Genomic DNA, 27,576 nt, shown 5'->3' with positions numbered 1-27,576 from the left:
TCGTGGGAGAATGAGACCGTGTGTCCGTTATCTAATACATTTCTACTCAGGAGGATGTCAGTGCTGACACGGGTGGTAGGTCAGCCACAATACTGAATTAGTGCCGACTGTAGAGTTTCAGGATGAAATATTGAGAATGTAGGTCATTGGGCTCTCCTTCAGCAAGGCATATCCCATCGCCCAAGGGGGCTCCTGCAGAGCATAGAGTAGGTGCCAACTGGACACTTAAAGCTGTATACTGCAACTTCCTCTGAACACAGGTGTGTGCCACAGCTCATCTACCCAAGGGGTTTGGGAATGCAGTTGCAGCTGGATAAAGTGTGAAAAACATCAGTAATCTTTCTTAATTCTTCAAAATTTTATTAACAAAACCGGGGGGGAGGGGGCAAGAGTGAGCAAACTCCACAGTCCCACCCAGGCACAGAGAACGGAGAGACAGAGGGACACACAAGAACAGGAGAACATTCTGAGACCCTCTGGTAACGGCAGCTGGGTAGTCAACTGGTGGATGGGCACAGGGAGAAACTCAGGGACCACTGGAGAAACAGATGAATGGCAGAACAAACAAATGGGGGATTCACGGCAGCTCCCCAGCCTGGAATGCAGGGTGTGAGGACTTCTGGGCCAGTGTGAGACTCAGCGGTCAGCACTGGAGCGCAGGTCGGTCGTGAGTGGGTCATGTTGGATCGTTTGGTGCAGCATCAGGGCCAGTAATCCTGCCCGGTTAGTCATGGCTGTGCGTACATTGCGCTCCTGCTCAAACAGCTCATCCAGCTTGTACCACTGCCAGGGGAGCAAAGGAGCCATGAGAAGGAGCTCCAGAAGCCCCACCTGACCCCAGCCACATTCAGCATCAAAACCTACCACGCGCACACGCTCCAGGTCCACTTCAGCACGCCGCAACTTCTCCCAGCAATAATGGCGGTTACACTGGCGTTTGGGCAGGCGACAAAAGTCACCTGTGAGCTCAAAGACATCACGTACAAGAGGGCACCCACATACTTCATCTGCTGGCACCTGCAAGGAGATTGGGGGTCAGGGATAAATGGTGGTGGGGCAGAAAAGAGGACAGGAATTGGGGAATGGTCAGAGAGGTAGGAAGGAAGGAATAGAGAGTTCAGAGTGTAGAGAGGAATGGAGATAATGAGACACGGAAAGGAAAGGAATGCAGAGTGACCAAGCAAAGTGAGAGTTATGGAAGCAGGCAAGTAGGGAAAAGGGAAGGAAGGAGGGCAAAGGACGAAACAAGCGATGAATGTGGGGCAGTGAAGAGAAAGAACAGAATGGGGGAGTTGAGGGCAAACCTTACTTTGGGGTCCCGTGAGTGCTCAGGGCACAGCACCTGGAGCCGCTTACAATAGGTCTTGCTCTGAGGATTATAGACATCACAGAAGAGTCGTGTAGCTCTGGGGATTTAGAGTAGAGAGAAGGTAGTGGAGGGAGAGAAGGGAGACCCATCTATTCTTGTCCATACCCATATCCTACCCCAACATGCCACTTCCGACCCCAGCCTTAACCTCCCTGCTCTAACTTCACGGAGCACGCACACTCACCCCTCAATGCGTGTGGGGTACATGGACCCAAAGGACGTCTGGCTCTCATACTGGAGGGATGAGCACAAATGGAGGGAACTGTGGATGTGTGCTGCATGCCCTCCCGAGACAACCCCCAGACAACACATCTGTTACCCCAGGGACCCACTGATATTCCCCCTCAGGATGACACCCTGACCTTGGCGTAGCAGCGCTCCATGTGGCGCAAGGCAACACGTGGGTTGATAGGGTGCCCGCAGGAGACGCAGAAGATCTGCAGGTCCGTGTCATCACTGTCACCCTCATTGCTCTGTGTGGAGTGAAAGAAACAATGAAGCCAGGTAGGAGCAGGTACTGGGCCCCGTGCCGCTGGGCCTGTGCTTGCTCACCTCCTCATCCTCACGGACAGCCTGCTGCTTGGCACGAAGAATAATGGCCTCAAGCTCATGGAATCGGCGCTCCATTTCCTGAAGGCGGGTGCGGGCGCTCTGCTGCTCACGGCGAATACGTTCAAGCAGCTTCTTCCCGTGCTCCTCAGCAATGCAGGGACTCTGCTGCCACTGCTGGATGCGCTGGGGGAGGATCTCATAGATGCGGCTGCAGGGAGGCAGTGGGTTGGGTGCAGGCAGGGAAGGTGGCAAACAAGGTAAGGGGTGATCCAAGAATGGTAAAATGGATGGCCGACCAAATGGCAAAAGGATAAGTGACTGAATGGTAGATAAATAAGCAGATGAGCACGTGAGTGGTGGATGGATGAAGGATGGATAGATGGGTGCTTTGTGGACTGAACAGTGGGCAGGTGACTGATGGGAAGACATACAGAGGGCTCAGGCCATGCCCTACCCCATATTCCCTGACTCCCTTGAAACCTTCAGGAATGACTCACTTGGCTGCCAGCTTCATGCCACAGTCATCTGAGCAATACTTGGAGCCGGGCTGGGCAGGGCGCACACAGCCAGGTCCCAGGCACTGCGGTAGTGATGCAGGGTCCTTGGCGTCGGCGCGCTCTGGGTGTTTCCATTTGTCCTTGTGCTTCTGTTTCTGCCGATGCCGCTTGTATCTCTCTTCTTTCTATGGGACGAAGCAGGTCGGGTCAGGTTAGGGTGGAGTTAAAGTCAGCCCTCGATCCCTGTCTCCCCCTGTATGCCACCCCCTTCTGGCTCTTGTCCCATCCAGCTCCTGACCTTTGCCTCTCCCTCCCCTCCCTGCCCTCGGCCTTCCCACACTCATTTCACCCTCTCCATCACCTTCTTCTCAGATTTCTTCTCCCGACGCTTTACATGCTTCACTTTCACTGCCCTCTTCCGCAGCGCAGGGTCCAGGAACGGAGACTCCTCTGTGTCACTCATCCAGGGCTGCAAGTGAGACATACACTGACCCACCTGCCGCTCTCATGACTACCCCACCACTAATCAGTTCCCAAATCAGCCTTCCATACTCTGCCTCATCTTCCATGTCTCCTCATCATGGAAACTCAGCTTCTGTAACCTCTCCCCTTCCACCATGGGACACTCTGCCTGCTCACCAGGCCATGGTCATCAAAGGCCCCTGCACAGAAGTCCTGGTACAGGTCAGGGTCCAGTGGCAGGTCCTCATCCGAGAGTGGCTCAGGTGTGGCCATAGCCTCAGGTGGCTCCTTGACTGCTGATGATGCCACTGCCCCTTCGTCCTCACGGATGCGCCCCAGCTTCTGTGATGGCTGTGGCTGCTGCTGGGTGGGCAGTGGCCTGCGAGGCCGTGGCAGGGACTCTGAGGGCGTCACTGGCGAGAGCTGCGGGGCAGAATCTCAGGACTGGCCCTGACCGCCCTGCCCGCATGCCCCGCCCCGCCCTGGGGGGCTGGACTCACCGAGGAAGGGAAGTACTTGTACGATTCCTGTGCCGGCAGGAGGAAGGCCCAGGTCAGCCCCAGGTGGATGGAGGGTGGCCCTGCCCTAGCCCCTCCCACAAGAGCCTAGCCCCACCAACTAGCCCTGCTTTGCCTCCCCAGACACACCCACTACCCCCACCACTTCTCAGCACCAGGACATGCTCATCCCCGTCCCACCTGCCTTGACATGCCTGACTGCCTTGAAACATCTGGCTCTACCCTGCCCACCTGGGGTTGGAGGCGCCCCTGCTAGCCCCATACACCTGATCGTGCCCCGTTCATCTGGACAGGCCAGGCTCCTTCCCACCTGTCTGTATGCAACCAGGCCCCACCTCACCTGGCCCACCCCTCCTGGCCTCAATGAGCCCTTCCTGGACATCTGACACCCCCACCTGGCCCTGCCCAGCTCTACCCATGCTCACCCGGGCCCGCAGCTGGCACTGACGCAGCCGGCACTTCTGCCGGATCTTGTTGGGGCCCCCAAACTTCTTCATGTCCCGACAGAAGTCGCAGTGGCCACAGTCCTCAGTGCGCCGGCAGGCCTCGCACTCGCCACACATGCGGGCTGACCGTTTGATCTGCTGCTGCTGCTGGTGATGCTGAAGACGGGCCCAGAACAGAAATCAGGAACGCAAGTAGGGCCTGAAATGGGATCCCCTTACCTATCCCAGCCATGGCAGCCACTCACCTGGCTGGGTGTGGCCACCAAGGGCTGTGGAGAGGATTTGTGGGGCGAAGCAGAGCCCCGAGCAAGCATCGCCCCAACCCCTGTCCCTGACCCCGCCCGACGCTGCAGGTCTGGATCTGGGGCAGGCCTCTTGCGCCCTCCACCCTCATCCCGGGGCTCACTGCCGTCTCGCTCATTGCTGTCCCGCTCCCGTGACTTCTTGTGCCGATAACGGATTTCCAGCTTAGGGTCTTTCTCTGTGGGGTCAAGGTGGGTTGACACTGAGGAATTTGGATGGTCCCAGAACTCTTTCTTCTTCTTTTCTGTCCCACCCACCTTCTCTGTCCCCCTACTCCAGGGCAAAGCTACCCAGTCTGGTGGGACCCTGTATTTGGGCTCACCGTGGAGTCTCCGCTCTAGCTCACCACAAACCAATAATCACCCACAGACGTATGTCACCACTCCCCATGATCCACCCTCCTTTTATGGCTTCTCCTCCCTCGTGGCAGGTGGATCTGCCTGCCCTGTCCAGGCCGCCCCCCTCACCTCGGCACTCCCGACAGTACCACTCCCGGATGGCCTTGGCCATCTTCTCAGTGATCCGGATGCAGTCCCCATGGAACCACTCGTTGCAGTTGTCACACCCGCTGCAGAGGATGGGGTGAGTGGTGCAGATGTGAGGGGCTGGACCCATCAGCCTCACCCAACCTTACGAGTGTCAGCCCCGCCCGCCTCTCCCCGGCTCACATCATGAAGCAGTTGATGTCTGGTTTACGGCAGATGCAGTAGATGGGCGCATTCTCCCCATTCTCCGACTTGCTGTCCTCCCCAGCATCTGGAGGCTCTGGGTCTGAACCATCACCCTCCTGTGGGATTCCCCCCACCATCATGGTTCCTTAGAGAACCCCCATCACAGTGCCTCATCCCTTGTTACAGCTCCATCACGCCTCACCACAAACCCCAACATTCTGCCAATAGACTTTCCATCATAGCTCCTCATTAAATCTTTCCATCACAATTCCCACAAGCTCCCCCCACTCACCCCTGACACCCCAGTCCCACACTTATAAATCCCATCACTGTCTCAGACCTTCCATCACTTACCCCACTAACGCTCCAGCACTCAATCCACACGCTCCTAACAGTTAGTTACACTCTACCATTCATCTCATACTGCCCCCATCGTGACTCCTCACAGGCCCCCCTCACTTTTCAGACACCACGGGGTATATTCCGCAGACAGAACATGTATTTCCATCACGGTTCCCCGCAGATCCCCCGTTATCAACCCCACAGACAACCCGCCCCCATCACCTTTCCCCACCGGTCCTTTGACAAAGACTCATCACGGCTCACTACATACTAACCAGTACTGCTCATCGTAAACCCCTTATCACTCAGCCCAAACAATTTCCCATCCGGACCCCCGCTAAACTACCGAAAGGGATCGCCACAAACTTCCATTACGGACCCCCATAATCGCTCATCACAAAACTCCCAGATGGTTCACACATCAGAAAAAATTCAGAACATCAGACCCCCAACATTCTACCCACAGACCCTTGTTAAGGCTCACCACAGGCTCCCACCTAGTGCCCACAGACTCTCCTTACGGTTCACCACAGACCCTGAAGATCTGCCCACAGACCCCACCACTACCAATCCACCTGACCTCTACCGCCGACCCCCTCCCCGGACCCGTACTCACCATCTCTCCGCTCTCAGCGCACCCCTCCGCGACCCCCGCCAGCGACCCGCGAATCCGCACAGACCTCTCGGAGGCGTCCCCGGCCGTTGTAAAGGCGCCCACAACTACTTCCGCTTTGGTCGCGCCTCCCGGGCACCGTACTCTTATTGCGCAGGCCTACTGCGTCGGCTCCGCAGCAAACAAGTAGATCCGCCGCCTAGAGCCTCTCCGGTCTCTTAGGCGCCACCATCTTGACTACTGAGACCGTACGGCGGCCGAGTCCATAAGTTTGCAGGAAACATGGCCGCACCCATATGGCTGCTTTCCCGAGGGCACCGCCACCTTGTCGGCTGAGTCCGTACGGTGACCGCTTGTACGGACTCAACGTTACAGGAAATATGGCCGCGCCTGTGCGCGACTTCCACGCAGATGCCGTCATCTTGGAAACTGATTCCGTAAGATGGCCGAGTCCGTACGTTCACAGGCAATACATGGCAGCGTCCTAATCGCGGCTTCCAAGAGGGCGCCGGCATTTTGGCCATCGATTCCGTACGCTGGCGGCTTGCACTGCAGAGAAGTTCAAAGAAAAAGTGGCTGCGGCAGAAACGCTACCTGTATCAAGTTACACTCACTCTTCCATTCAGTCACTTTCCCCTTCCACATGTATAAATGGGGCGCCAGCTGACTGTGTCCCTTAGCGCTGCGAAGGAAACATTTCCCCCTGTTGTGTCTCCGATGTCAACGTCCACCACTCTTCCCCGCTCTCTTTCCTCCTTCCAATTCCTAAGCCCGGTTCAGCCTCCGGGCTTTTGCAGGAGCGTTCTCGCCCCTCGGAATCAGTCCCAGGCAACCATGGTAGGCCATAAACGGTGGTGAACCGGTGAACTGACCGACTCTGGTGAGAAGTGGCCGAACCAAAGTAGATTTTGAAATCCGAGACAGCTGGCTTCACCAACTCTTCCCCTGACCCCGCCACCGCCAGAATGTGGATTTGCCGGGTTCCTGGTGACGTCCACTTCAGTTCTCTTGTTTCGTACATATTCAATTCTCTCCTATAAAGTTAATTGTAACATTTTTAAATTAGATCATGTACAATAAAAAAAAAAATTGGACACATCGGAGAGGTAGACGTCTCCTTAGGGTAATGATCTAACTCGGGCAACCACAGAGGTCAAATGAGATACAACAGGTCAATGCCCCCATCACCCCAAGTCCCACCCAATGGTTATAGTAAATGTCCACATGTCCACATTCAGAGTCAAAACGACTTGATTCGGGTTGAAGAGAGGCCTGGGGAAAATAAAACTTTCTCCCCTTTGCTGACAATTCTTCTGGACTTCTTGGCTCCGGATGTAATAGCAACTTATTTGCTACTGATGATTCTTCTGACAGTGGTTTCAGAAGTCTGGTTTTTGTTTTTGTTTTGTTTTTTTCACCTTTCCTAAACATTTTTATTTATGGCCCCTCCACATCATCACAGACAGCTGAAGACACAGGAGCTGCAACATGGATTCAATGACCCTCTCTTCCCAGAACACGTTTTTAATCCACAAAGCAGTCCTTCAGATCCAGACTTGCCTCCTTTTTCTAATTAATATTGAATTAATCTTAATTTGATTGTAATTTATTTTAATTAACATAATTTAATTCAAATTTAGTTGTTCTTTTAATGTATTAAATTAACTTTAGTTAGTATAAATGAATATGTATGTGTCGTAAAGGTACTGATACATTTACTTTAACATCAATTAATGAATTTCATATAATTCAATTTTAATTTAATTACAATTTGATGTACGAAAATAAGTTTAAGGGAATATAGTTCAAGTTTAACTTAAATTTAATTACTCAAATTTAGTTTAACATTACTGACTTGATTTACTAAATTTAATTTGGTCTAAAATAATTTAATATTAATTCAATTTATTAAATTCAATGTTGTGTATCATTTATATTTAATATTGTTTACTTATATTACATTTCATTTAATATGATTTAATTCATTCAACTTCAATTTAATACATTTAAATTTTAATTCACATTTATCTGATTCATTACCTTTTTAATGTTACATAACTAAGTTGAATTAATTAAATGTATATTCAGTTACTGTAATCTTAAAATATAATTTATTAAATATGACTTATTCAATTAAGAAAAAACAGCAAGAAAACACAAATAACTCACCTCATGAATGCAAAAAGAGCCAAAAGTATGGATCTTACAGATATTAAAAAGAGAATATTATTCACACATTTATACCAACCTAATGCAATATATTTGACTACTCAGATAAAATGGACAAATTCACTGAAAGAGACAACTTACCAAAACTAACACATGAAGAAAAAGAAATTTTGAGTAGCCAAGCAGCTATAAAATTGTTTGAATTTCTCATTAAAAACTTTCCCACAAAGCAAACTCTAAGCCCAAATAGCTTCACTAGTAAATTCCATCAAATATTTAAGGAGAAAAAAAAATCAATCCTATATAAAGTGTTTGAGATAAGAGAAGGAAGGAACACTTTCCAATTCATTTTCATAATCATTTCCCTGCTACCAAACTAGACAAAGACATTACAAGAAAAGAAAATGACAGGCCAACATACCCCATGAGCACAAATGTTACAAATTTTGAGGAACAGTCTCCAAAGGACTGGTTTTCCTTATTTATTTGTTTGTTTGTTTGTTTGTTTGTTTATTTATTTATTTATTTATTTTTAAGTCACCTCTACCCCCAATGTGGGCTTTAAACTCACCACCTTGAGACCAAGAGTCACCTGCTCTCTCAACTGAGCCAGCCAGGTGCCCCCTGCTTTTACTTTTGGCATCACTATAGAGTTTAAAGTTCCCCAAGACCATGCTTACTTCTGACACTAATTGCAAGTTTGGGGGTCCCCAACTAATTTGCTAGAAGGACTCACAGAACTCACTGAAAGTTGTTGTACTCATAGTTATCACAGGGAGAGGATTAAAATCTGTCATAAGACAGAGTCCGAAAGGGTTCCAAATACAGAGCTTCTAGTCATCCTGTCCCTTAGGAATCCTAGACAGAGGAAGTTGCTCTTAGGGACAATATGTGACAACAGGCATGGAGAATTGTCAACCAGGGCAGCTCACCTGAGCCTTGGTGTCCAGTCTTTATTGGAGTTCCATTACCTAGGCACTAGGTTGACTACCCATGTCTGATCACAGTTTCTATCCCTTCAAGAACATGATACCATGTGACTTTAAGTCCTCACCCCAAGTCACATTGTTAGACTATCCAGTGACTAAAGACTCAAGAAATATTTAAAACAAAACCCACCAATAATCCTACCATCAAAGAGAAGCATTGTTAACTTGCTAACATATGTATATAGGTACGTATAGGTACATAAACGTTAAAAAACAGATTTGGGGTAATATGGTATTTCCAGACCTATGTCTTAATCTTTTGGTCTAATGTTTTTTGAGGAATACTTTTCCATATCCGTAAATATTTTTTAAAATAATTTTTAAACTATTTTCAAAATGTTTTTTAAATCCCTGAAAGTTAGGATTGTTATACGCACTTTATATTGAAAGCTGTTGAGACTCAGGGAGTCTAAGCCTCTAGCCAGGCCACACAGCCAGTAATAATAAATCTGATATTGTTAGCAACAATTTTCCTTCTTTGAGTGCTGCTCAGTGGGCTGAAATCAGGGCATAGACTGAGGGAACCCCAGCATGGGAGCAGCTAAATGAAAAGGCTGATGGGGCAGCCACAGAATGAAGCAGGTTCTGAAATCTGAGGATCACAGGGGACCTGTCAGGAAATGAATCAGTAGTCCAGGTAATCAGATTCCAGGCATCAGGGTCTTAGTTAGGAAACAAGCAACATGGAATGAAGAGTAGCAGTCTCTGGATGTCAACATACTTCATGGTCTGTTGGTGTCAGGATCATCAAAAAAGATACGACTAACAGAGGCATTGGTTAAAACGATGCTTTACTCAGATAGAGAAGGGACAAAGTGAGATCAGCCACACCAGTAGGCATAAGTTCCCCATAGCCAGTGGGACTCTTATTGCATTGGGTATGAATATCTTCATTGCCCATTCAATGTGTACTCCTTTGTTCTGCTTAAGCATGTACATCATATAGCACCTGGCTACTCCACTACTATATCCCACCAGGAATGGGGTCCGTCACCTGCTGCACCAGATGGGTGCTTGTAGACCATCACCCTGCTAAGGATAAACATACAGGTTTATTGGGTATATAACTAAGAATAGGATCGCTGGGTCATATGGTAATATTTGAAGAAATTGCCAGACTGTTTTCCAAAGTAGCTTCACCATTTTCTATTCCCATCAGCAGGTTCTAATTTCTCCAACTCCTCAGTAACATTTGTTATCTGTCTTTTGGATTATAGCCATGCTAGTGGGTGTGAAGTGGTGTCACATTGTGGGTTTGATTCGCATTTCCTTGATGGCTAATGATGTTGAGCATATTTTCATGTGCTTATTGGCCATTTTTATATTTTCCTTGGAGAAATATCTAATCAGATCCTTTGCCTATTTTTCATTCGTTGTTACTGTATCTATAAATATTCTAGATACATTCCTTATCAGACATGTGATTTGCAAGCATTTTCTTCCATTCTGTCGATTGTCTCTTCACTTTCTTGATGGTGTTTTTTGAAGCACAAAAGTTTTCAATTCTCAGCCAACAAAACTAAAAGACAGCCTACCAAATGGGAGAAGATATTCACAAAAGGCTATAAAAGGTTAGTATCCAAAATATATAAAGAACTCATACAACTCAACACCAAAATAACAAATAATCCAATTTAAAAATGGGCAGAAGACATGAACAGACATTTCTCCAAAGAAGACATACAAATGGCCAACAGACACCTGAAAAGATGCTTGACATCACTCGTCAATCAGAAAAATTCAATCAAAACCACAATGAGATATCACCTCATACCTGTCAGAATGGCTAAAATAAAAAATTCAAGAGACAACAGTGCTGCCAAGGATGTGGAGAAAAAGGAAACCTCATGCACAGCTGGCGAGAATGCAAACTGGTACAGTCATTCTGGAAGATAGTATGGAGTTTCCTCAAAAAATTTAAAATAGAACTACCCTATGATCCAGTAATCACACTACTGGGTATTTACCCAAAGAATACAAAAACACTAATTTGAAGGGATATATGCACTCCTATGCTTATTGCAGTAGTATTTATAATAGCCAAACTATGGAAGAAGCCCAAATGTCCATTGATAGATGAATGGATAAAGAAGATGAGGATTATATATATATATATATATGAATATTATTCAGCCATAAAAAGAATGAAATCTTGCTATTTACAACAACACGGATGGAGCTAGAGAGTATAACGCTAAGTGAAATAAGCCAGTCAGAGAAAGACAAATACCATATAATTTCACTCATATGTGGAATTTAAGAAATAAAACAAATGAACAAAGGAAAAGAAAAAAAAGACACAAACCAAAAGACAGACTCTTAACTGTAGAGAACAAGCAGATGGTCACCAGAGGGAAGGTTGGTGGAGGGATGGGAAAGGAAAAAAAAGTCTTTAATATTGATGATATCCAGTTTATCTACTTTTTCTTTTGTCACTTGTGCTTTTGGTTTCATATCTAAGAACTATTACCTGACCCAAGGTCACAGAGATTCACACCTATGTTGTCTTCAAAATGTTTTATAGTTCAAGCTCTTACATTTAGGTTTTTGGTCCATTCTAAGCTGAAAGATCCGTTTTGAGTCTTCTGTATGGTGTGAGGTAGGGGTCCAACTTCCTTCTTATGCATATAGGTATACAGTTGTCCCAACACTATTTGTTGACTGTTCTTTCCTCATTGGATAGTTATGGCATCCTTGTAAAAAATCAATTGATAATAAATGAGGATTCATTTCTGAATGAATTCTATTCAAATTCATTTCTGAATTCAGTTCTATTCTGTAAATCTATATAGCTATCCTTATGCCAGTACCATATATCTATGTCTTGATTACTGTAGCTTTGTCGTAAGTTTTAAATTCAGAAAGTGTGTCTCCTTATTCTCTTACAATATTGTTTTAGCTATTCTGGGTTTCTTAAATTTTCTTAAAATTTTATGATCAGCTTGTTTAATTTTTCAAAGAATTCAGCTGGGATTTTGATAGGAGTTGTTTGAATCTGTAGATCAGTTGGGAGTAGTACTGCCATCAGAGCAATATTAAGCCTTCCAATGCACCAACACGAGCTGTCATCTTCTCTTAATACAAGCCCTGACTGCAGGTCCAGTTGGGCTAGGCTGTGGCCTAGGAACTGGGGCCAGCTGGACAAGTTTCTAGGGTCTCAGTATAGGTCATTAACACCCTTTCTTCCCTTCCTCCTACCATCTCCAGGTCCCCTCCCCTCCAACACCTCATTTGCCACTGTTGCCACCACAATCACGTAGGGGGTGTGAGACCTTTCAACCTCATTCTGCCCCATGAAACCAGACAGTTGTCTTTAGGTTTTCAGAGCCTTTGGTAGGGCAGCTGCACCGTATGGGGGGGGGAACCCACAAATCATAGTGACCAGCGAGGACTCCTTTAAGGTGTGGCATTTGGGTTGCCCTGAGCTACCCACTCCCTGAGGAGGGTGGTTGGGTGTGTTTGCTCCTGCCCACTCTGGTTCACCAAGGGAACTAAGGACCCCGAAACTAGCTATTTCCTCTTGGCTCTGAGAAGCTGAGTCTCTGCACGATTCTCTCCTCCACTCAGGCTGGCCTCGCTGGATGTTATATCCTTCTGCCCGGAAGGCAAACTAATTCCTAGTACATCTTTCCTTTGGAAAGGCCGAAGGTCTAAATACAACTCCAATTTATACAGGGAATTGTATCTTATAACAGGTATAAAAGTATGGTTAGCTCTTATCTGGTTCCAAGAGTGCACTATTCAGCCTTTTTTTTTTTTAGCAGTTCATGAAGGGTTTTGTTATTTTGCTATTTATGGTACCGGCTGAAAATGGGGGTGAGCGGGCAAGAGTGCCCTCTCGGAGCAGGCGGGAGAGTGTGGAGGTGATGGTGATGTCCCCAGTGCCCACCTCCCCCTCCACTACCAGTCCCACAGCAGCCACAGCCCTGCCCCTTGTCTGGTCCCCTCCACCACCAGTGGGTGCTTCCACTGTGGCATCGGCGGGAGGGGCCCCAACCAGAGACCCTAGGCACTCCAACAGCTCCCATCCCATAAAGAAGCCTATCCAAAATCGAGTCCTGCATGGGGTCCGTCTAACCTTTGAGCAGGTTTGTCCAACCTCTGAACCTGCTTCTGCGAGGTTAGGTTTCCATAATAAAAATCCCGCATCCCCAGGTGGTCAGGTGCACCAGAGCAGGAGGGGCCTCAGCTCAGTGACAGGAAACCCAGGCTGTCCCTGAGGCTGCACACTATCACAGGGAGACTCCTGCAGATGCTGCTCACAGCCAGGGTGGCTCTCAGCAGACCCAGGGGCCCGTTGGGGGCCTGCGCCTCCCTGGGCCATGGTCTGTAGCAGGTTATCGGCCCGCTTTCACCCTCACCAGGAAACCCATGTCAACTTATGGAGAGTTTAGCTAAGCTACTCCATGGTATTACCATTCCCACACCCATTTCGTTTGGCCAAGTGGCTCGCAGGGGCCTCAGATGGACACTGGCCCCCCATGCAAGCACATGCCCTAGATATCAGCCACAGTCACATGCAGATGTAAACTCCTGATATGACTTCCCCAACAGCCCTTGTGATCAACAATCTCCTCTGCCTCCCCAAGCCTATATGCCTTAGGTACTACTTAGATAAGACCTTGTGGGACTACCCAAATCCTACTGTTCAGTTTGAATTGATCAATTCCGCCTGGGAACCCCAAAGCACTCCACCCAGGGACCCTAATTAAAGGCATGTGCCCAAGGTCCTGACTCCCTGTCTGCACTCTGCCTTGATCTCTCCCCACTCCTGGAGGAATGCAGAGTACTTCCCTTAGAAACTGTGAGTAATAAAATTTTCTATTTCAATTTCTTTTGAGGCCTATTGTTGAAATGGGGGTAGGGAGGGTGGGGCTCACCATCCAGCACCCTGTGTCCCACTTAACAAATGTTAATTGAATGATGTCATAGGATGGTGGCATAAGATGGAAGCCCATGGCCAAGCCACTTTTAACCTCCTCAAGGACTCAACCCTTTGCTCCTATGGAGTGAGAAGATCACAGAGACCTGGCCCAGTTAGCTCAGGTCTGGGGACAGGTGGTATAAGGAGATCTCTGGATGGGAACAGGGTTGATTGACCTCTTGGAAGCCGGGAAGCCCATCATGGGCCTCAGGGGATGGTGACACAACAATCTGCAGCTCTTTGGGGATCAGTGTCACCTGGCTCTTTGGGGGCAGGGAACCTGGGGATGTTTCCTCTGTCCTCCCTTCCAACTGTGGACCTTGAGTACTAGGACAAGAAGGGGAAACCCTTCACACAGAGGGAGACCAGCTGGAAGCTGTGTGTGCTAACTGCTTTTCTCTCCTGGGCATTGGGCATCGCCTTTCACACCACAACTGAATTCAAATTATTGTCACCACTTGCCACCTTGTTTTTTTCTAGCGCTGTGGTATGACTTTGTCTCCCTGCTGTGTCTCCTGACTTACTCTTTCTTCTGATGATTTAGGAAGGTAAAACAAGTGCTCACTTTGGCAGGACATATACAAACAGAAGAAAATAAAACAAACGTTTGCAGTTTTCAGAATGTTTATGGCAGGCTGCTGTGTTATGTCTTTATTTTGTGCTGCTTTAAAAACTGTAATTGTCCTAATATTCTTTTGACCTCAAGCATAGCAGGGAATTCTGTGAAAAGAAAACAAAGAATAAAAAAAAAAAAGACCATTCTTGTGTAAATTCTTTGAAATAGTTTGTAATAAGTTTTTGGTGTTTTATCTTAATATGGACAGTGTTTTTGTTTGCATTTCAAAACACAAATGTAACTGTAAAATGTATTGTCTGTTCTTAAACGTACTATTTGATGTAATCCTATATGAATTTATAATATATGTTCTTATATTTGCTCAATATATAAAAGATTTTGAGAAATCTTTGTAATACTACAAGAAAGTGTGACAAATATGAAGCTTATGTTTTCAGTTGAATAAATGTTTTCCTTTAAACAAAAATGGGAGGAGAGGGAAGTCACTGACTTTTTTTCTACTGCTCTGATGTTCCTTTTTCATATTTAAAGTTAGCTTTTACTAAACACAGAGTATCACATTCATACATTCCCTGTTTCTTGGCACCACAGCCAAAGGAAGACAATAATATTTACAACCATTAGCAAAGTCAGGAAGCAGGGAGGTAGAAACAGCTGTTGACTAGAACCTCTCAGAGCTCAGGGAGATTCTATTTCCTTCCCTAGTGGCTATTACTATCCAGTCCGTGCTGCCAAAAGGGACCCACTGTAGCCCTTCTAGTTCCCTCTATTAAAAGAAACAGGCTTTTACTGGAGGCAGGCGCCCTGGTGGTATGGGAAATCTTAGTGTTGAGGAAATAGGAGCCTCTCCTCCACTTACTGGCTTCAGCACAGGAAGAGAATGGGAAAATGCCTGGGCTAACGAACTTCATTTTCATGGCGTTTTAAAAAAAATTATAAACTATAGAATCACTTTTGATTGAGGCAAAAGAACACTGCTGTTACTGGAAAAGACATACTTCTTCAGCAAAGTTTTCACTGGTAGGATGGTGATGGTGGACATGCATTTTCCTTCCATGTGTTAAGCTAGGAAGCCCAAGAGAATGTTACCCAGGCAGCTGACACTGCATTCACAAAGCCCTCAAGGACCAGCGGCAGAACCGCACAGATATCACAGGATCATCGGTCTGAATCCAGCTCAGAGGGGTTGGCATAGCCAAACTCCTGCACCCCCAAAGGGGATTTGCTCCACGTCTCTGGTCTGCCATTGCCTCCTTCCTTTTCTCTGAGGCTGTCCCATTCTTCAGAGCCTCTGGGATCTTCATTTCCGGCACCGTTCGCCTCCTCTGGGCCCTCATTGTGCCGGTTATTCTTGCTGTTCTCATCATTTTCATCTTTATAAATGTCCTCTGGTTGCTAGCCGTCACTCCTGGCTGTAGGACTGCACAGAGGAAGTCCTCAACCCATCCTGGAGTGGCCACCTCCATGTAGTAAATGTCGTACACACGGTTGTCCTTCTGTTCCTCCTGGCGCCTGACTCTTGATCCATCCTTGGATACAGTCAGCTGCTCCTGGGTCAACTCCGTGAAATTGCAGAGGACTACATCTGGGTCAGGTGTTTTGCAGGAGCCATTGGAGGTGGCTTCTGGGTTTTCCTACTTGTGGACCAGGTCCACAGCTGGAAGTATGCATCCTTAGAGGCTTCTGGGTTTCCTGTGCATCCTCAGACTCCAGGCCACTGGAGGGAATCCCCAGGATCAGTGGCTAGAGACCACCCTGCAGTGGCCTTCCAGCCGGATCTCCTGAGCCAAAGCACAGAGGTCAGGCCGGCTATGCTGCTGGGTGCCCGAAATAGTGCAGGGTGGCTCACAGGAGAGGTTGCACTGGCTGTGTCCTCCTGGGAGTGCACCAGTGCCCCCACCTGGAAGACATTATTCTCCACTGCTCTCTCCAGGTCCTTGGGGGCGTCTTTTGGGCCACTACTGGATTGCGAGGCTCCAAGGTCTTAACAAGTGAAGAGGAGAGCTTTGGCAGGCTCCCCACTGTTCTTTGGCTTCATGCAGGGTACACCTGTCCTGCCTGCCTCCAGGGGGCGCTGTCACAAAGCCTCTTACTGCTGTAGTATTTTTAAGATTACAAATTGAGCCTTGAACAATAGGGATTTGAACTGCATCAACCCACTTAAACATGATTATTTTTTTTTAAGATTTATTTGACACAGACAGAGAGAGAGAGCACAAGCAGGAGGAACAGCAGAGGGAGAGGGAGAAGCAGGCTTCCTGCTGACCAGGGAGCCAGATGTGGGGCTCAATCCCAGGACCCCGAATTCATGACCTGAGCCAAAGGCAGACACTTCACCAACTGAGCCACCCAGGTGCCCCTAAACATGATTTTTTAAAAATAAATACAGTATAGAACTATAAATGTATTTTCTTTTCCTTACAATTTTCTTAAGAACATTTTCTTTTCTCTAGCTTCGTCGTAAGAATACCATATATAATACATATAACACACAAAATATATCTTAACCAACTGTTTATGTTATCCATAAGGTTGCTGGCCAAGAGCAGGCTATTAGGAGTTAAGTTTTGGGGGAATCAAAAATGATATGTGGATTTTCAACTTCACATAAGGATTGGTGCTGCTAGTCACTGCGTTGCTCAAGGGTCGACTGTACTTACAACTCTTCCTTAACAAGGTACTGATCTCTTTTTTTTTATAAGATTTTATTTATTTCTTTGACAGAGAGAGACACACCGAGAGAGGGAACACAAGCAGGGGGAGAGGGAGAGGGAGAAGCAGACTCTCCGCTGAGGAGGGAGCCCCATGCGGGGCTCGATTCCAGGACCCTGGGATCATGACCCGAGCCAAAGGCAGACGCTTAACGACTGAGCCACCCAAGCGCCCCACAAGGTACTGATCTTAATCTCAGCACTGTACAAGCAGCTGCCTCAATCCAACAAGAAGAATCTTTGGGCCAGACCCTTCCTTTTAGGGTATTTGGAACATGTCAAGAATTATACAGTTTGGCAGAGTGAGCAACACAAGAAGTGCCAGCTAAAACTTGCATGGATTGTGTAAAAACAACACAAATAAGAACTGCATACATGAAAAGCTTTACCCAATTGCTGAGCAAAACAGCCACCAGCATGTGTATTACCAAAAACCAGATCTAGTCACTAATTACATTCTGAGATCCTGCAGACTCTTTGCTAGCTGGCTTTAATATGTCCCTCTCTCTGGCACTGGGAACAATGTAGGTGGTTCCTGCTAGGAAGACAGCTGGAACTTGATCTTTCCTTTTTGTCTTAGAGGGGAAAAAAGGGCCCCAGTAATGTTTTCCTCTTCTTAATAAATTGAATTTTTAAAACATGCCATTTGTCTTTCTTGTGATTTTATCCTTTAGGTTCATTCACTCTCAGTTATGTCTGAAAACATCAGCATCCTCATCTCTGCAGTGATAACCTTACCTCTCTGGTTGCTGCATCCAGGCCTTACAAGACCACGACTTGGTCCCACAGATGTCCCAGGTTCTCCTTTACTGACTTTCTGAGACGGCAGACAGCCCTTCTCAACTTGACCCCAACTCACATTTCGTTTGCCTAGCTCTTCACCCGCCTTCCCTGATCAGTATATGAGCTGTACTCACATTGAAAGTAACACTGAAAGTCTTGTTGTGTCTCTGAAACTGCTGCCCTTTGTTTCCAAAGACAGGAGGACTATCCCAACGTCAAAACTAAATGTATTTTTAGCTCATTTATTTTAGTTCACATACAATAAAATTCATTCCTTTCACTGTACAGTTCCATGAATTTTAACAAAGACATAACTGCAGGTACACAACCACCGCAATCAAGATACAGAGCTCTCTCATCACCTCCCAGAAAGTTCCCTTGTGTCACCCCATTGTAGTCAACCTCTTCCCACATCCCCCCCACCTGGAAACCACTGATCTGTTTTCTGCTCCTACAATTTTGCCTTTTCCAAAATGTCTTATAAAAGGAAACTTTGGGGCGCCCAGGTGGCTCAGTTGGTCAAGCGTCTGCCTTCAGCTCAGGTCATGATCTCAGGGTCCTGGGATCCAGCCCCGCCTCAAGTTCCCTGCTCAGCCGGGAGTCTGCTTCTCTCTCTCTCTCTCTCTCTCTCTCTGCCCCTCCCCCCTGCTCATTCTCTCTCCCTTTCTCTCAAATAAATAAAATCTTTTAAAAAAATGTACAATTCAATGGTTTTTAGTATATTCACAGAATTGTGCAAAGATTACCACAATCAATTTAGGACTTTTTCATCACCTCAAAAAAGAAACTCTGAACCTGTTAGCAGACACTCCTCACTTCCCCCCAACTTCTCCAGCCATGGGCAATCAAAATCTACTTTTTGTTTCTATAGATTTGGTTAGACTGGACACCTCATATTGATGGAATCATACAATATGTAGGATTTTGTGACTGGTTTCTTAGCATAATTTCAAGATTCATTCGTGTGGTTGCATATATCAGTATTTCATTCCTTTTTATGGCCAAATAATACTCCAGTGTTTGGATATAATACATTTCATCTCTCCATTCGTTGATGGACATTTGGGATGTTTCCACTTTTTTGGCAATTATGAATAATGCTGCTATGAACATTTGTGGACAAGTTTTTGCATGGACATGTGTTTTGTTTTTTTTAAGATTTTATTTATTTGACAGAAAGAGACACAACGAGAGAGGGAACACAAGCAGGGGGAGTGGAAGAGGGAGAAGCAGGCTTCCCGCCGAGCAGGGAGCCCAATGCGGGTCTGGTTTCCAGGACCCTGGGATCATGACCTGGGCTGAAGGCAGACGCTTAATGACTGAGCCACCCAGCCGCCCCGGTAACTCTATATTTAATCATCTGATGAACTTCAAGGCTGTTCTCCAAAGTGGCTGCATCATTTTACGTTCCCACCAGTAATGCATGGAATAATTGTAACCACCTGGATCTTCCATCGAGCTGTACACAGTGCAGGAGCTAAACCAATATCTCTGCGATTGCCGAAGTGTGAATGGAGTAGTGTCTGGAGTATTGTACTGGCTAGGCAGAAACAAAGGAATTAGGGTGCGTATAACAACAGTCTACGGTGGAATGCAGAACCTAGCAATATTCTAGGGTGAGCAGCATTCCCTTGGTCTCCTACACAACCACAGTCCTTCGGGTCCTCCATCCTTCCTCCAATTTCCAGGTCTGAGTGTCGGTTCAGCCAGGCAGCTAGTAGGGTTGAACTGGTCACATAAAACAGTGGTAGAAGACTGAGAGAAGACTGAGAAACAAAGGCATGACTCCCACAGCTCCATCAGAATCCACAAGCCACGCACCACGAGATGCATAACTAGTTCCACATCTCAAGCTGGTTAACGGCCCCCTCTGCGCCTAGATCTCTGTTTCCCAACCCTGTGTCCTCCTTGGGGTATACACACCCCATCACAAGGCGACAGTCCTCCCGGGTGTCGGTGTCGTGGAGACTGAAGGGCCTTCAAGATCCCAAATGATGATTTTCTAGACATAATTTATATATTAAAGCTGCCTCGTGGGGGATATTTCTTGCTGTTGGGTTAAGTGGTGAACTCATCTGTCAAATCTCCTTGCTATACCAGAGCATGCTCCCCTCTTAACAGGAGACCTGACTGCGGTCCAGTTGGGCTGGGTTGGGCCTGGGGGCGAGGAAAGCCGCAGAAATCTCAGGATCTGGTAAGAATGCGGTAAGAGACCGGAAGTGGGCTCTGTCACCATGGGAACCGAAGACTCACAACTTCCCAAGGAGTCAAATTACTGAGTCTGCGCAGTCCTGGCCTCATCATTGGCCACGCCCCCAGTCTCCCCTGCTCCTTCGCTCTCGGGTTCGGATGGAAAGGTGGAGGCTCTGGGGAAATCCATTATGACGAATACTACAGCATCCTTTCCCGTGAGAAACTCACGATGTAGTTGGAAAGACGATATGAAATCAAACAATTTCAATATTTTTTTAAAGTACCATCAATAATAGAGGAATGCAAAGTTCAGAAAAATTTGACTCGCTCTGAAGGAAGATCAAGGAAGATTACCCGCAGAGGCAATTATTGAGCTAAATTTTGAAAGATGATCCGGAATTATTCGGAGGACAAAAAGCGTTCGTGGGTTGAAGAACATTCCACACAGAAGAACATCATGAACAAAGACGTGGAGGTATCAAACAACGTGTACGTACTGGCAAGGTGGGGTTGGGAGGCACAACGTGGCAGCCACCAGGACTGTTCATGTGGTATCAACTGCTGGGCAAGAGGGGTGGTTGCTGAGGCTAATGAGGTAGGCAGGAGCCAGGTCAACAGTAGAATTGTATGTCATGCCAAGGAACCGGGGTTTTCCTTTAAAGATGACAGCCACGAAGGCACTTTTGTCAGGGAAGCATTGAGTCCTGCCACAGTCACCCCTGACTATATGTCTCAAACCATTCCTGATCTGGTTCCCCTCCTGACAGCTGAACTCTAATTCTGACCCTATTTTTCTAAGCAATAACAAATCTGACTGTGATAGTTCATAAGAGGATGTTGTGGATTCCAAATCTGTCCTGAACATATGTGAGGGCAGTCCAGGTGAAAGGGCGGGGCCAGGATGGCTAATGGGCCAGATAATCCAGACATTCCGTTCTAGTGGTGAGACAGTTTAGCAATGGAATGTCCAGGTATAACAGATGCTGTATTGCACTGCCCTGTTGCCACTGAGAGACATACCAGCTGCAGGTAATGTTGCTAGGAAATTCACCAAGAGGCTTTATTGAGAATCTTAAGCAGATACCAAAAAAAAAAAAAAAAAAAAAAAAAGTTGGTGAAAAACAGTGCTAAAGGCAAAAGGATTAAAGCCAGGGACATTTAGTTGTACTGAATGATTTACTGATTGGCTGATTAATTGGCCAGAGCTGGAAGATTTATTTAAAAATAAATCCTATGGGAGAGGATGTTAATTACACAGTCAACATAGGGTAGGAGATTGGTCTTTAAGGGGAGGATTACTGCCTCTTCCCTGAGAGTAGGTGGGAGGAGGAAAAGAGGCTTGGCATTTCCACGTTTGCCCCTGCAATTCTGAAGGTATCTGTCCCTAGACAGGTCTATAGTATCTTTGAAATCTAAATTCAGAACAGCTTATGGGCTTGAAGGGGTTAGATTTACTGTGGAGGTGAGATTGAAAGGATAATGCCGTCCACATTCAGCCTGTCCTTTTTCTTTTTATAGATTTGGGCCTGTTCAGTTTGGTTGTGTCTCAAACTGTGTGTAGTTGGATTGTGGGTTTTTTTAATCTGAGGATCTTTCTATCATATTGAAGATTAAATACATTTACTTACATTATTATAATTTGCAAATCAATATAAAAACTTGGTGAAAGATTCAGGGTTCATGCCTAGATTTGGGTTGAATTAGGTAGGGCAGTGGTGAGGAGGCAGAAATTACACACCAGGGGACTGGGTCCCGTGGGAGTTAGAACTGGTAACTGTTGAAACCACATGAGAATTTATAGATTTTAGAGGCCATTAGGGTGTGATGACAGAGGGACAGAGGAGTTGTTTTGGGGTGATGGAACTTCTCTGGGTCCTGATTGTCATGGAATTTACACAAATCTATATACATGTGCTAAACCTGTAAAAAGTCAGTGTTACTGTATTTGAATTTAAAAAACAGAGATTTACAATTTAACCCCAAAATAAGTAAACCTCCTGTGTCTGACCACCTAAAGTGACATATGTTTTGTTTCTTTAACCAGTCTGATTTCTCTGTGATGTCTCTTCAGGTCAGTGTTTTACCTATAATTAAAAATGGCAGAGTTTATCAGTCTTACCAAGATTAGTACCTGATGCTGCAGCTGTAATAAGATTAGGTATTTATGGTGAGCACTGTGAATCCAGTGGTGTTCACCCAGAGTGCTAACAAATCTCTAAAAATAACCAAAAGGAAATTGTGGGTTGGGGTTAGGGTTAGATTGGAGTTGGGATTCTGTTAAGTTTGAGTGAAATTCATAGTCAATGAGAGGGGAGGGAACTTTGAGCAGGGGTGTTTACAGAGAATGCTGGGAATGGTCCACACTTTAGCCATTTTATATGAGGAGCAGGACCTCCAATGTATTTGCTTCTGACAGGGGGAATAATGAGAGTTTTGATTTTATTCTCTATACTTTTCTGTGTTGTTTTGATTTGCAGTTAAAAACATGCGCTACTTTCATAAAAGAAAAGCTAATGCTGAAAAGGAAGATAGTGAGGTTTATCTTAATAAACTTTTCCAGCAGGCATCCTAAATTTGCATTTTGTTTAGCTTGTGGCCTCAAGAAGAATGGTGCTGCCCTGCCATCTAGTGGCCGTATGCAAAGGTGCCTTCCAACCAGCATTTCAATAAAGCAAAAATTTGTTTTACCAACTTTGAAGAAGACAACAAATGTACATTGTTCTGGGTAAAACTTTGATTTGGTTGAAGACTTATTGATACCAAACACAGATCAAGTATTCTATTTTATGGTAATATCTCATCCTTTGGGCATCATCAGGGAACAAAACTCCTCCACCTCAAGGCTTAACTCTTAAGGAACGACATAAAAATTAGATGAACACTCTTACTGTTTCTTAAAAAAGAATATATTGAACAAAACAACCTTTACTTTAGAGCTTATGGCTTTAAAAAATCAATATCACCAGGAAGAGCCCGGTTTAGTCATAATCAGTAAATCCGGGGCATGGTGTAGCGGTTTCTTACAGTTACGTCTTACATTGGTTTGCTAAGGCTGATGTAACAAAGTGCTACACACTGGGTGGCTTGAACAATGGAAATTTGTTGTCTCACAGTTCTGGCGGCTGGAAGTCCAAGATCAAGGTGTTGGCCCCATTGGTACCTTCTGAGGGCTGTGAGGGAAGGATCCGTTCCATGCTCCTCTCTCTTTGGCTTGTGGATGGCCATGTTCTTTCTCCCGGTGCCTTTTCGCTTTATCTTCCCTTCATGTGTCTCTGTGTCCAAACACCCCCTTTTAATAAAGACACCAGCCATATTGGATTAGTGCCCAGGTAATGACCTCAGCTTAACTTGATTACCCCTTTAAAGGCCCTATCTCCAAATAAGGTCACATTCTGAGCTAGTGGAGGTTTGACTTCAACGTATGACTGGGGTGGGGGGGTGGCGGTGCACAATTCAACCCTGATTTGGCTTCCTATCAGCTGAATCACAATTCTATTTTGATAAACAACAAGCATGAGGAGAGCGATACAAAGAAGGATGCCATTACTATTTCATAAGTGCCGTGGGTGGCAGGGAGTCAGGCTAGAATGGAAGAGGCACGACCAAGAGTGGGGTAAGACCCGTGGAGCATGATGGAGGGTGGGGATTGTTGACCTGACCCACAACGGGTTGGATGGTGTGGAAACCCATTGTGTGGAGTGGGGAGGGGAGGCGAACAGCTGGGCGCAGGCACTAAGGGGAAGTACATGGTCTGGCAGCGGGGTATAGGGACCCATGCTGGGTATAAGAGAAAAGGCAGAGGGGCAACTTGAACCAATGAAGGTCCTGGGAGCAGCTTCACTGGGGTGTGAGAGGGGGAAGAGCTGAACAACTCAACCGCAGAATGTGTGTGTAATCGCTAAGATGTGGACGGGGTCAGGATTGAGCTTTGCCCCTTTAGGCGCTACGGTGGTGTGGGCACATCTGAGCTGGCCTGATTGTGCTGCTCCCTATGAGGGTGGCTAGGCTCTGGGGAGTTCATCTGCAGCTCACACTCCTTCTGGGCGGCCTCAGTTTCTCTCAAACATCAATAGCAACTGGGAAGGTAAATCTACTGGGCTTGGGTTTGTCCCCTCTGCTCTAAGAGTAATTTAACATCATGTGAGAGATTTCTGGTATAATTCAACCATTTCCTAGGTTGTCTGGGACGTTTATTTGGAGGCCTGGAAGTAAATCCTGAGAGTGTTCTAATGAGGTCCGAAAAATCTTCGATGTAAAGCTCTAAAATCTTATAAGCATCTTTGAAATACATAAATTATTATTAATTTAGCTTTATAGAAAGCTTACACAAGATTAATAAACATATCCTGTTTGCTGGGTCATATGTAGGCAGATAGAGATTTTCTAAAACATGGAAATCACCTCATCATATAGATATGGACATCATAATGACAGTTAATAAAATGAAATTCTAATTGAGTTTTCATTTTATTGCTAAGTTTTCCTTAAGGAGAAGAACTTGCAGAAGGTAAGCAAGAAAAACACCTTGGTTCTAGAAGATTAGAACATATTCAGCAAAATGAACACATTGATATAAATGGTACACAAATGGTCTTTTCTAGCTTCCCTCTGACCCATTATTAGAAATCTGACTGGCAGGTATTTCTGCAATTAATTGATTCTGGAAAATCTGGCGAGCATTGCTCCTCTCTGCCTCAAGAATTGGAAACTGCCCAGTTTATAAATGCCAATATAACAATATCCTTTGAGTGTTTAAAATGCTTTGGGAAAAGTCCTGTCAAATCAAAGATAGAGTTTTGTAATGTATAATACCTGATCTCAAATATTTATATATAAAATACTGATGCCTGTTCTCAAAAAAATATTTTGCCTAATTCACAAAGTATGTCAGTATGTGAATGCCATAATCCAAGTGTATGTGTCGGTTGTCTTCCTCTTGAGATCCACTCTCCATGATTTTCCACCCAGGCCTGGACTGAGGGGGTCTGACCTATATGGACTGCTTCAAGAATTTCCTTTGCCTCCTGGCCTCAGGATGGGTCCAGGCAATGGGAGTTGGGGTTATCAGCAGAAGATCCAAAGGTGGGAGGAGAATACAGGCAGATATTTATTCTCCCAGCTTCCTTCCTGCTGAGTTCCTGACAGGGGTGCTCGGAACCTAACCAGAGACCACGGCTCCTGCCAAGTGGCCCCTTCCATAGAGCTGCCTCCCCAAACTCATGGGACTGTCAGACTTCATGCTTAGGGATAATTAATGTTCCCTAACTTATAAACCCCAGGGAGCCGCACCATCAAATGTTACCTTCTGAAAACTCTGCCACATATTTTAAGTAGTCCCTCTTTATTAAATTCTCCTCAAATTATCCAGTTTTTTTCCCCATCCTATTTTTGCCAAGACACTGAATAATATAGTGTGTTCACTCTTTCCTTTGTGTGAACTAAGCAGATGGCAGAAAACACTAACATACAACCTCTGTGAAAAGCTGGAGAGATGTTTTACTATAGAGCTGCTCTATTCATCCATCTCTTCTTCCTTCTCTTTTAGTAGAAACCAGTGCTCCAATCTCCAGTCAGCTGAGGTCAGCTTAGCTGCAGCCTGTCAGGATGCAAGGGGTTAGTCATACCTTGTTACTTGTGTGGGTTGGAGAGTTTATAGTCCCCAATGCAGTAGCCATCCTCTAGAATATGTGAGCTAGAAAGATTTTTTTCTTCTTCTTGAAAAAATATTAAGTTCTTTCATTTGTGCCCTTGTCCCTTCCCTTCAGAGGCACCTGGACTTCTCACCTTATTCTTTTATTACATATACACATTCTGTCCTGTTAAAATGCTAGACTCTAGAAGCCAGAGACATAAAAGCTTAGCCTCTCATAGTAGAAAGTGTGTGTGTATATGATACGGTGAATTGTGTCCCTTTAAAATTCATACATTGAAGTCCTAACCCAACAATGTGACTTTATTTGGAGATACGACTTTTAAGAGTTTAATTCCACTGTAGTCTAAAAAACATCCTGTGTATTATTTCTAGTCTTTCAAATTTGTTAAGGTGTACTTTATAGCCCAGAATGTGGTCTGTCGCCGTGAATGGTCTATGCAAGCTTGGAAAGAATGTGTATTCTGCTTTTGTTTGACATGATATTCCATAAATGTCAATTAGATCAAATTGATAGTGTTGTTCAGTTAAACTTTATCTTTACTGATTTTTTTTTTTTTTTTGCCTGCTTGATCTATTAGTTATTGACAGGGGGATGTTGGAATCTCCAAGTGGGTTTGCCTCTTCTTTTATTTCTATCGGTTTTTGCCTCACATATTTTGATGCTCTGTTGTTAGGTGTGTACATGTTAAAGATCATGTGTCTTCTTGGAGAATGACCCCTCTATTATTATGTAGTGTCCTTTTATCCCTGATAATTTTCCTTGTTCTGAAATCAACTTTGTCCAAAATGAGGATAAGTAGTTTTTTTTTTAATCAGTGTTATCATTGTGTACCTTTCTCCATACCTTTACTTTTTTTTTTTTAAGATTTTATTTATTTGACAGAGAGGGACACAGCGAGAGAGGGAACACAAGCAGGGGGAGTGGGGGAGGGAGAAGCAGGCTTCCCGCTGAGCAGGGAGCCGGATGCGGGGCTCGAACCCAGGACCCTGGGATCATGACCTGAGCCGAAGGCAGACGCTTAACGACTGAGCCACCCAGGTGCCCCTCCATACCTTTACTTTTAATCTATCAGATTCTGTATATTTAAAGTGGTTTTCCTGGGGCACCTGGGTGGCTCAGTTGGTTAAACATCAGCGTTTGGCTTAGGTCGTGATCCCAGCGTCCTGGGATCGAGTCCCGTCTCAGACTTCCTGCCCAGCGGGGAGCCTGCTTCTCCCTCACCCTCTGCCTGTTTGTGTGTGCGCTCTCTCTCTCTCTCTCTCTCTCTCTCTCTCTCTCTCGCTCTCTGTCAAATAAATAAATAAAATCTTTTTAAAAAAAGTGGTTTCCCTGTTGATAAAATATGGTTGGGTCTTTTTTTTTTATCCATTCTGACAATCTCTGTCTTTTAATTAGTGTAATTAGACCCATTCACATTTAAAGTGATTACTGATGTATTTGGATTGATATCAGCCAGGTTTGTAAGTATGTTCTATATGTTTCTAGAGGCCTCTTTTCCTACTTTCCCTGGGTTTAGTTGAGCATTTTTACTAATAAACAATTATACTTCTTTTAAAAAAAAGTTAGTGGTCTCCCTAGAGTTTGCAATACACACTATAATATTTGTGGAGTTTTAAAACCACCACTATATATGTATAGCTATATAGGAAGGACAAAATAGCAAAATGTTTAAATTTGAAGAATTTAAGTGAAGGGTATATGAGTGTTTGTTGTTCAACTCTTTCCATTTTTATGTATGTTTGAAATTTTTCAAAATAAAAATATGGGGGGAAATGTTACTGTGCCATTGTCAGAGGCCAGCCA

The 27,576-nt window shown here is 45.5% G+C and overlaps 2 protein-coding genes and 1 pseudogene across 5 annotated transcripts in view; 1 reads left to right on the top strand and 2 right to left on the bottom strand.

The window, feature by feature from the left end:
• Window positions 1–339: 339 nt before the first annotated feature.
• On the bottom strand, window positions 340–5,927 carry CXXC1 (CXXC finger protein 1). 2 transcript variants are annotated; one of them, XM_025886672.2, is made up of 15 exons: window positions 5,777–5,927; window positions 4,816–4,934; window positions 4,615–4,715; window positions 4,090–4,325; window positions 3,824–4,000; window positions 3,381–3,407; window positions 3,058–3,303; window positions 2,780–2,887; window positions 2,419–2,603; window positions 1,922–2,129; window positions 1,732–1,842; window positions 1,554–1,603; window positions 1,310–1,406; window positions 865–1,017; window positions 340–783 (listed from the first exon to the last, which is right to left on the bottom strand). In XM_025886672.2, the coding sequence occupies exons 1-15, from the start codon at window positions 5,777–5,779 to the stop codon at window positions 637–639; spliced, it is 1,968 nt and encodes a 655-aa protein (XP_025742457.1). In that variant the 5' UTR covers window positions 5,780–5,927; the 3' UTR covers window positions 340–636. The 2 variants fall into 2 exon arrangements, with proteins under 2 accessions (XP_025742457.1, XP_073754314.1); XM_073898213.1 differs by lacking the exon at window positions 3,381–3,407.
• Window positions 5,928–15,590: 9,663 nt separating this feature from the next.
• Window positions 15,591–20,306, bottom strand: LOC141373761 (probable RNA polymerase II nuclear localization protein SLC7A6OS; annotated as a pseudogene).
• SKA1 (spindle and kinetochore associated complex subunit 1) overlaps window positions 20,255–27,576 on the top strand; it is a 27,779-nt gene continuing 20,457 nt past the window's right edge. The window contains exon 1 of one of the 3 annotated variants that reach the window (XM_073898214.1): window positions 20,255–20,594. The gene's annotated coding sequence lies outside the window, so the exon portion shown is untranslated. Of the gene's footprint in view, window positions 20,609–23,708; window positions 23,733–27,576 lie in introns of those variants that run through there. The other 2 variants (XM_025886900.2, XM_073898215.1) reach the window with 2 other exon arrangements.

Source organism: Callorhinus ursinus, unplaced genomic scaffold (genome assembly GCF_003265705.2).
Source record: "Callorhinus ursinus isolate GAN/ISIS: 27379988/994484 unplaced genomic scaffold, GSC_fseal_2.0 scaffold11, whole genome shotgun sequence".
NCBI classification, from domain to species: domain Eukaryota; kingdom Metazoa; phylum Chordata; class Mammalia; order Carnivora; family Otariidae; genus Callorhinus; species Callorhinus ursinus.
This window is presented reverse-complemented; position numbering and strand designations above follow the sequence as displayed.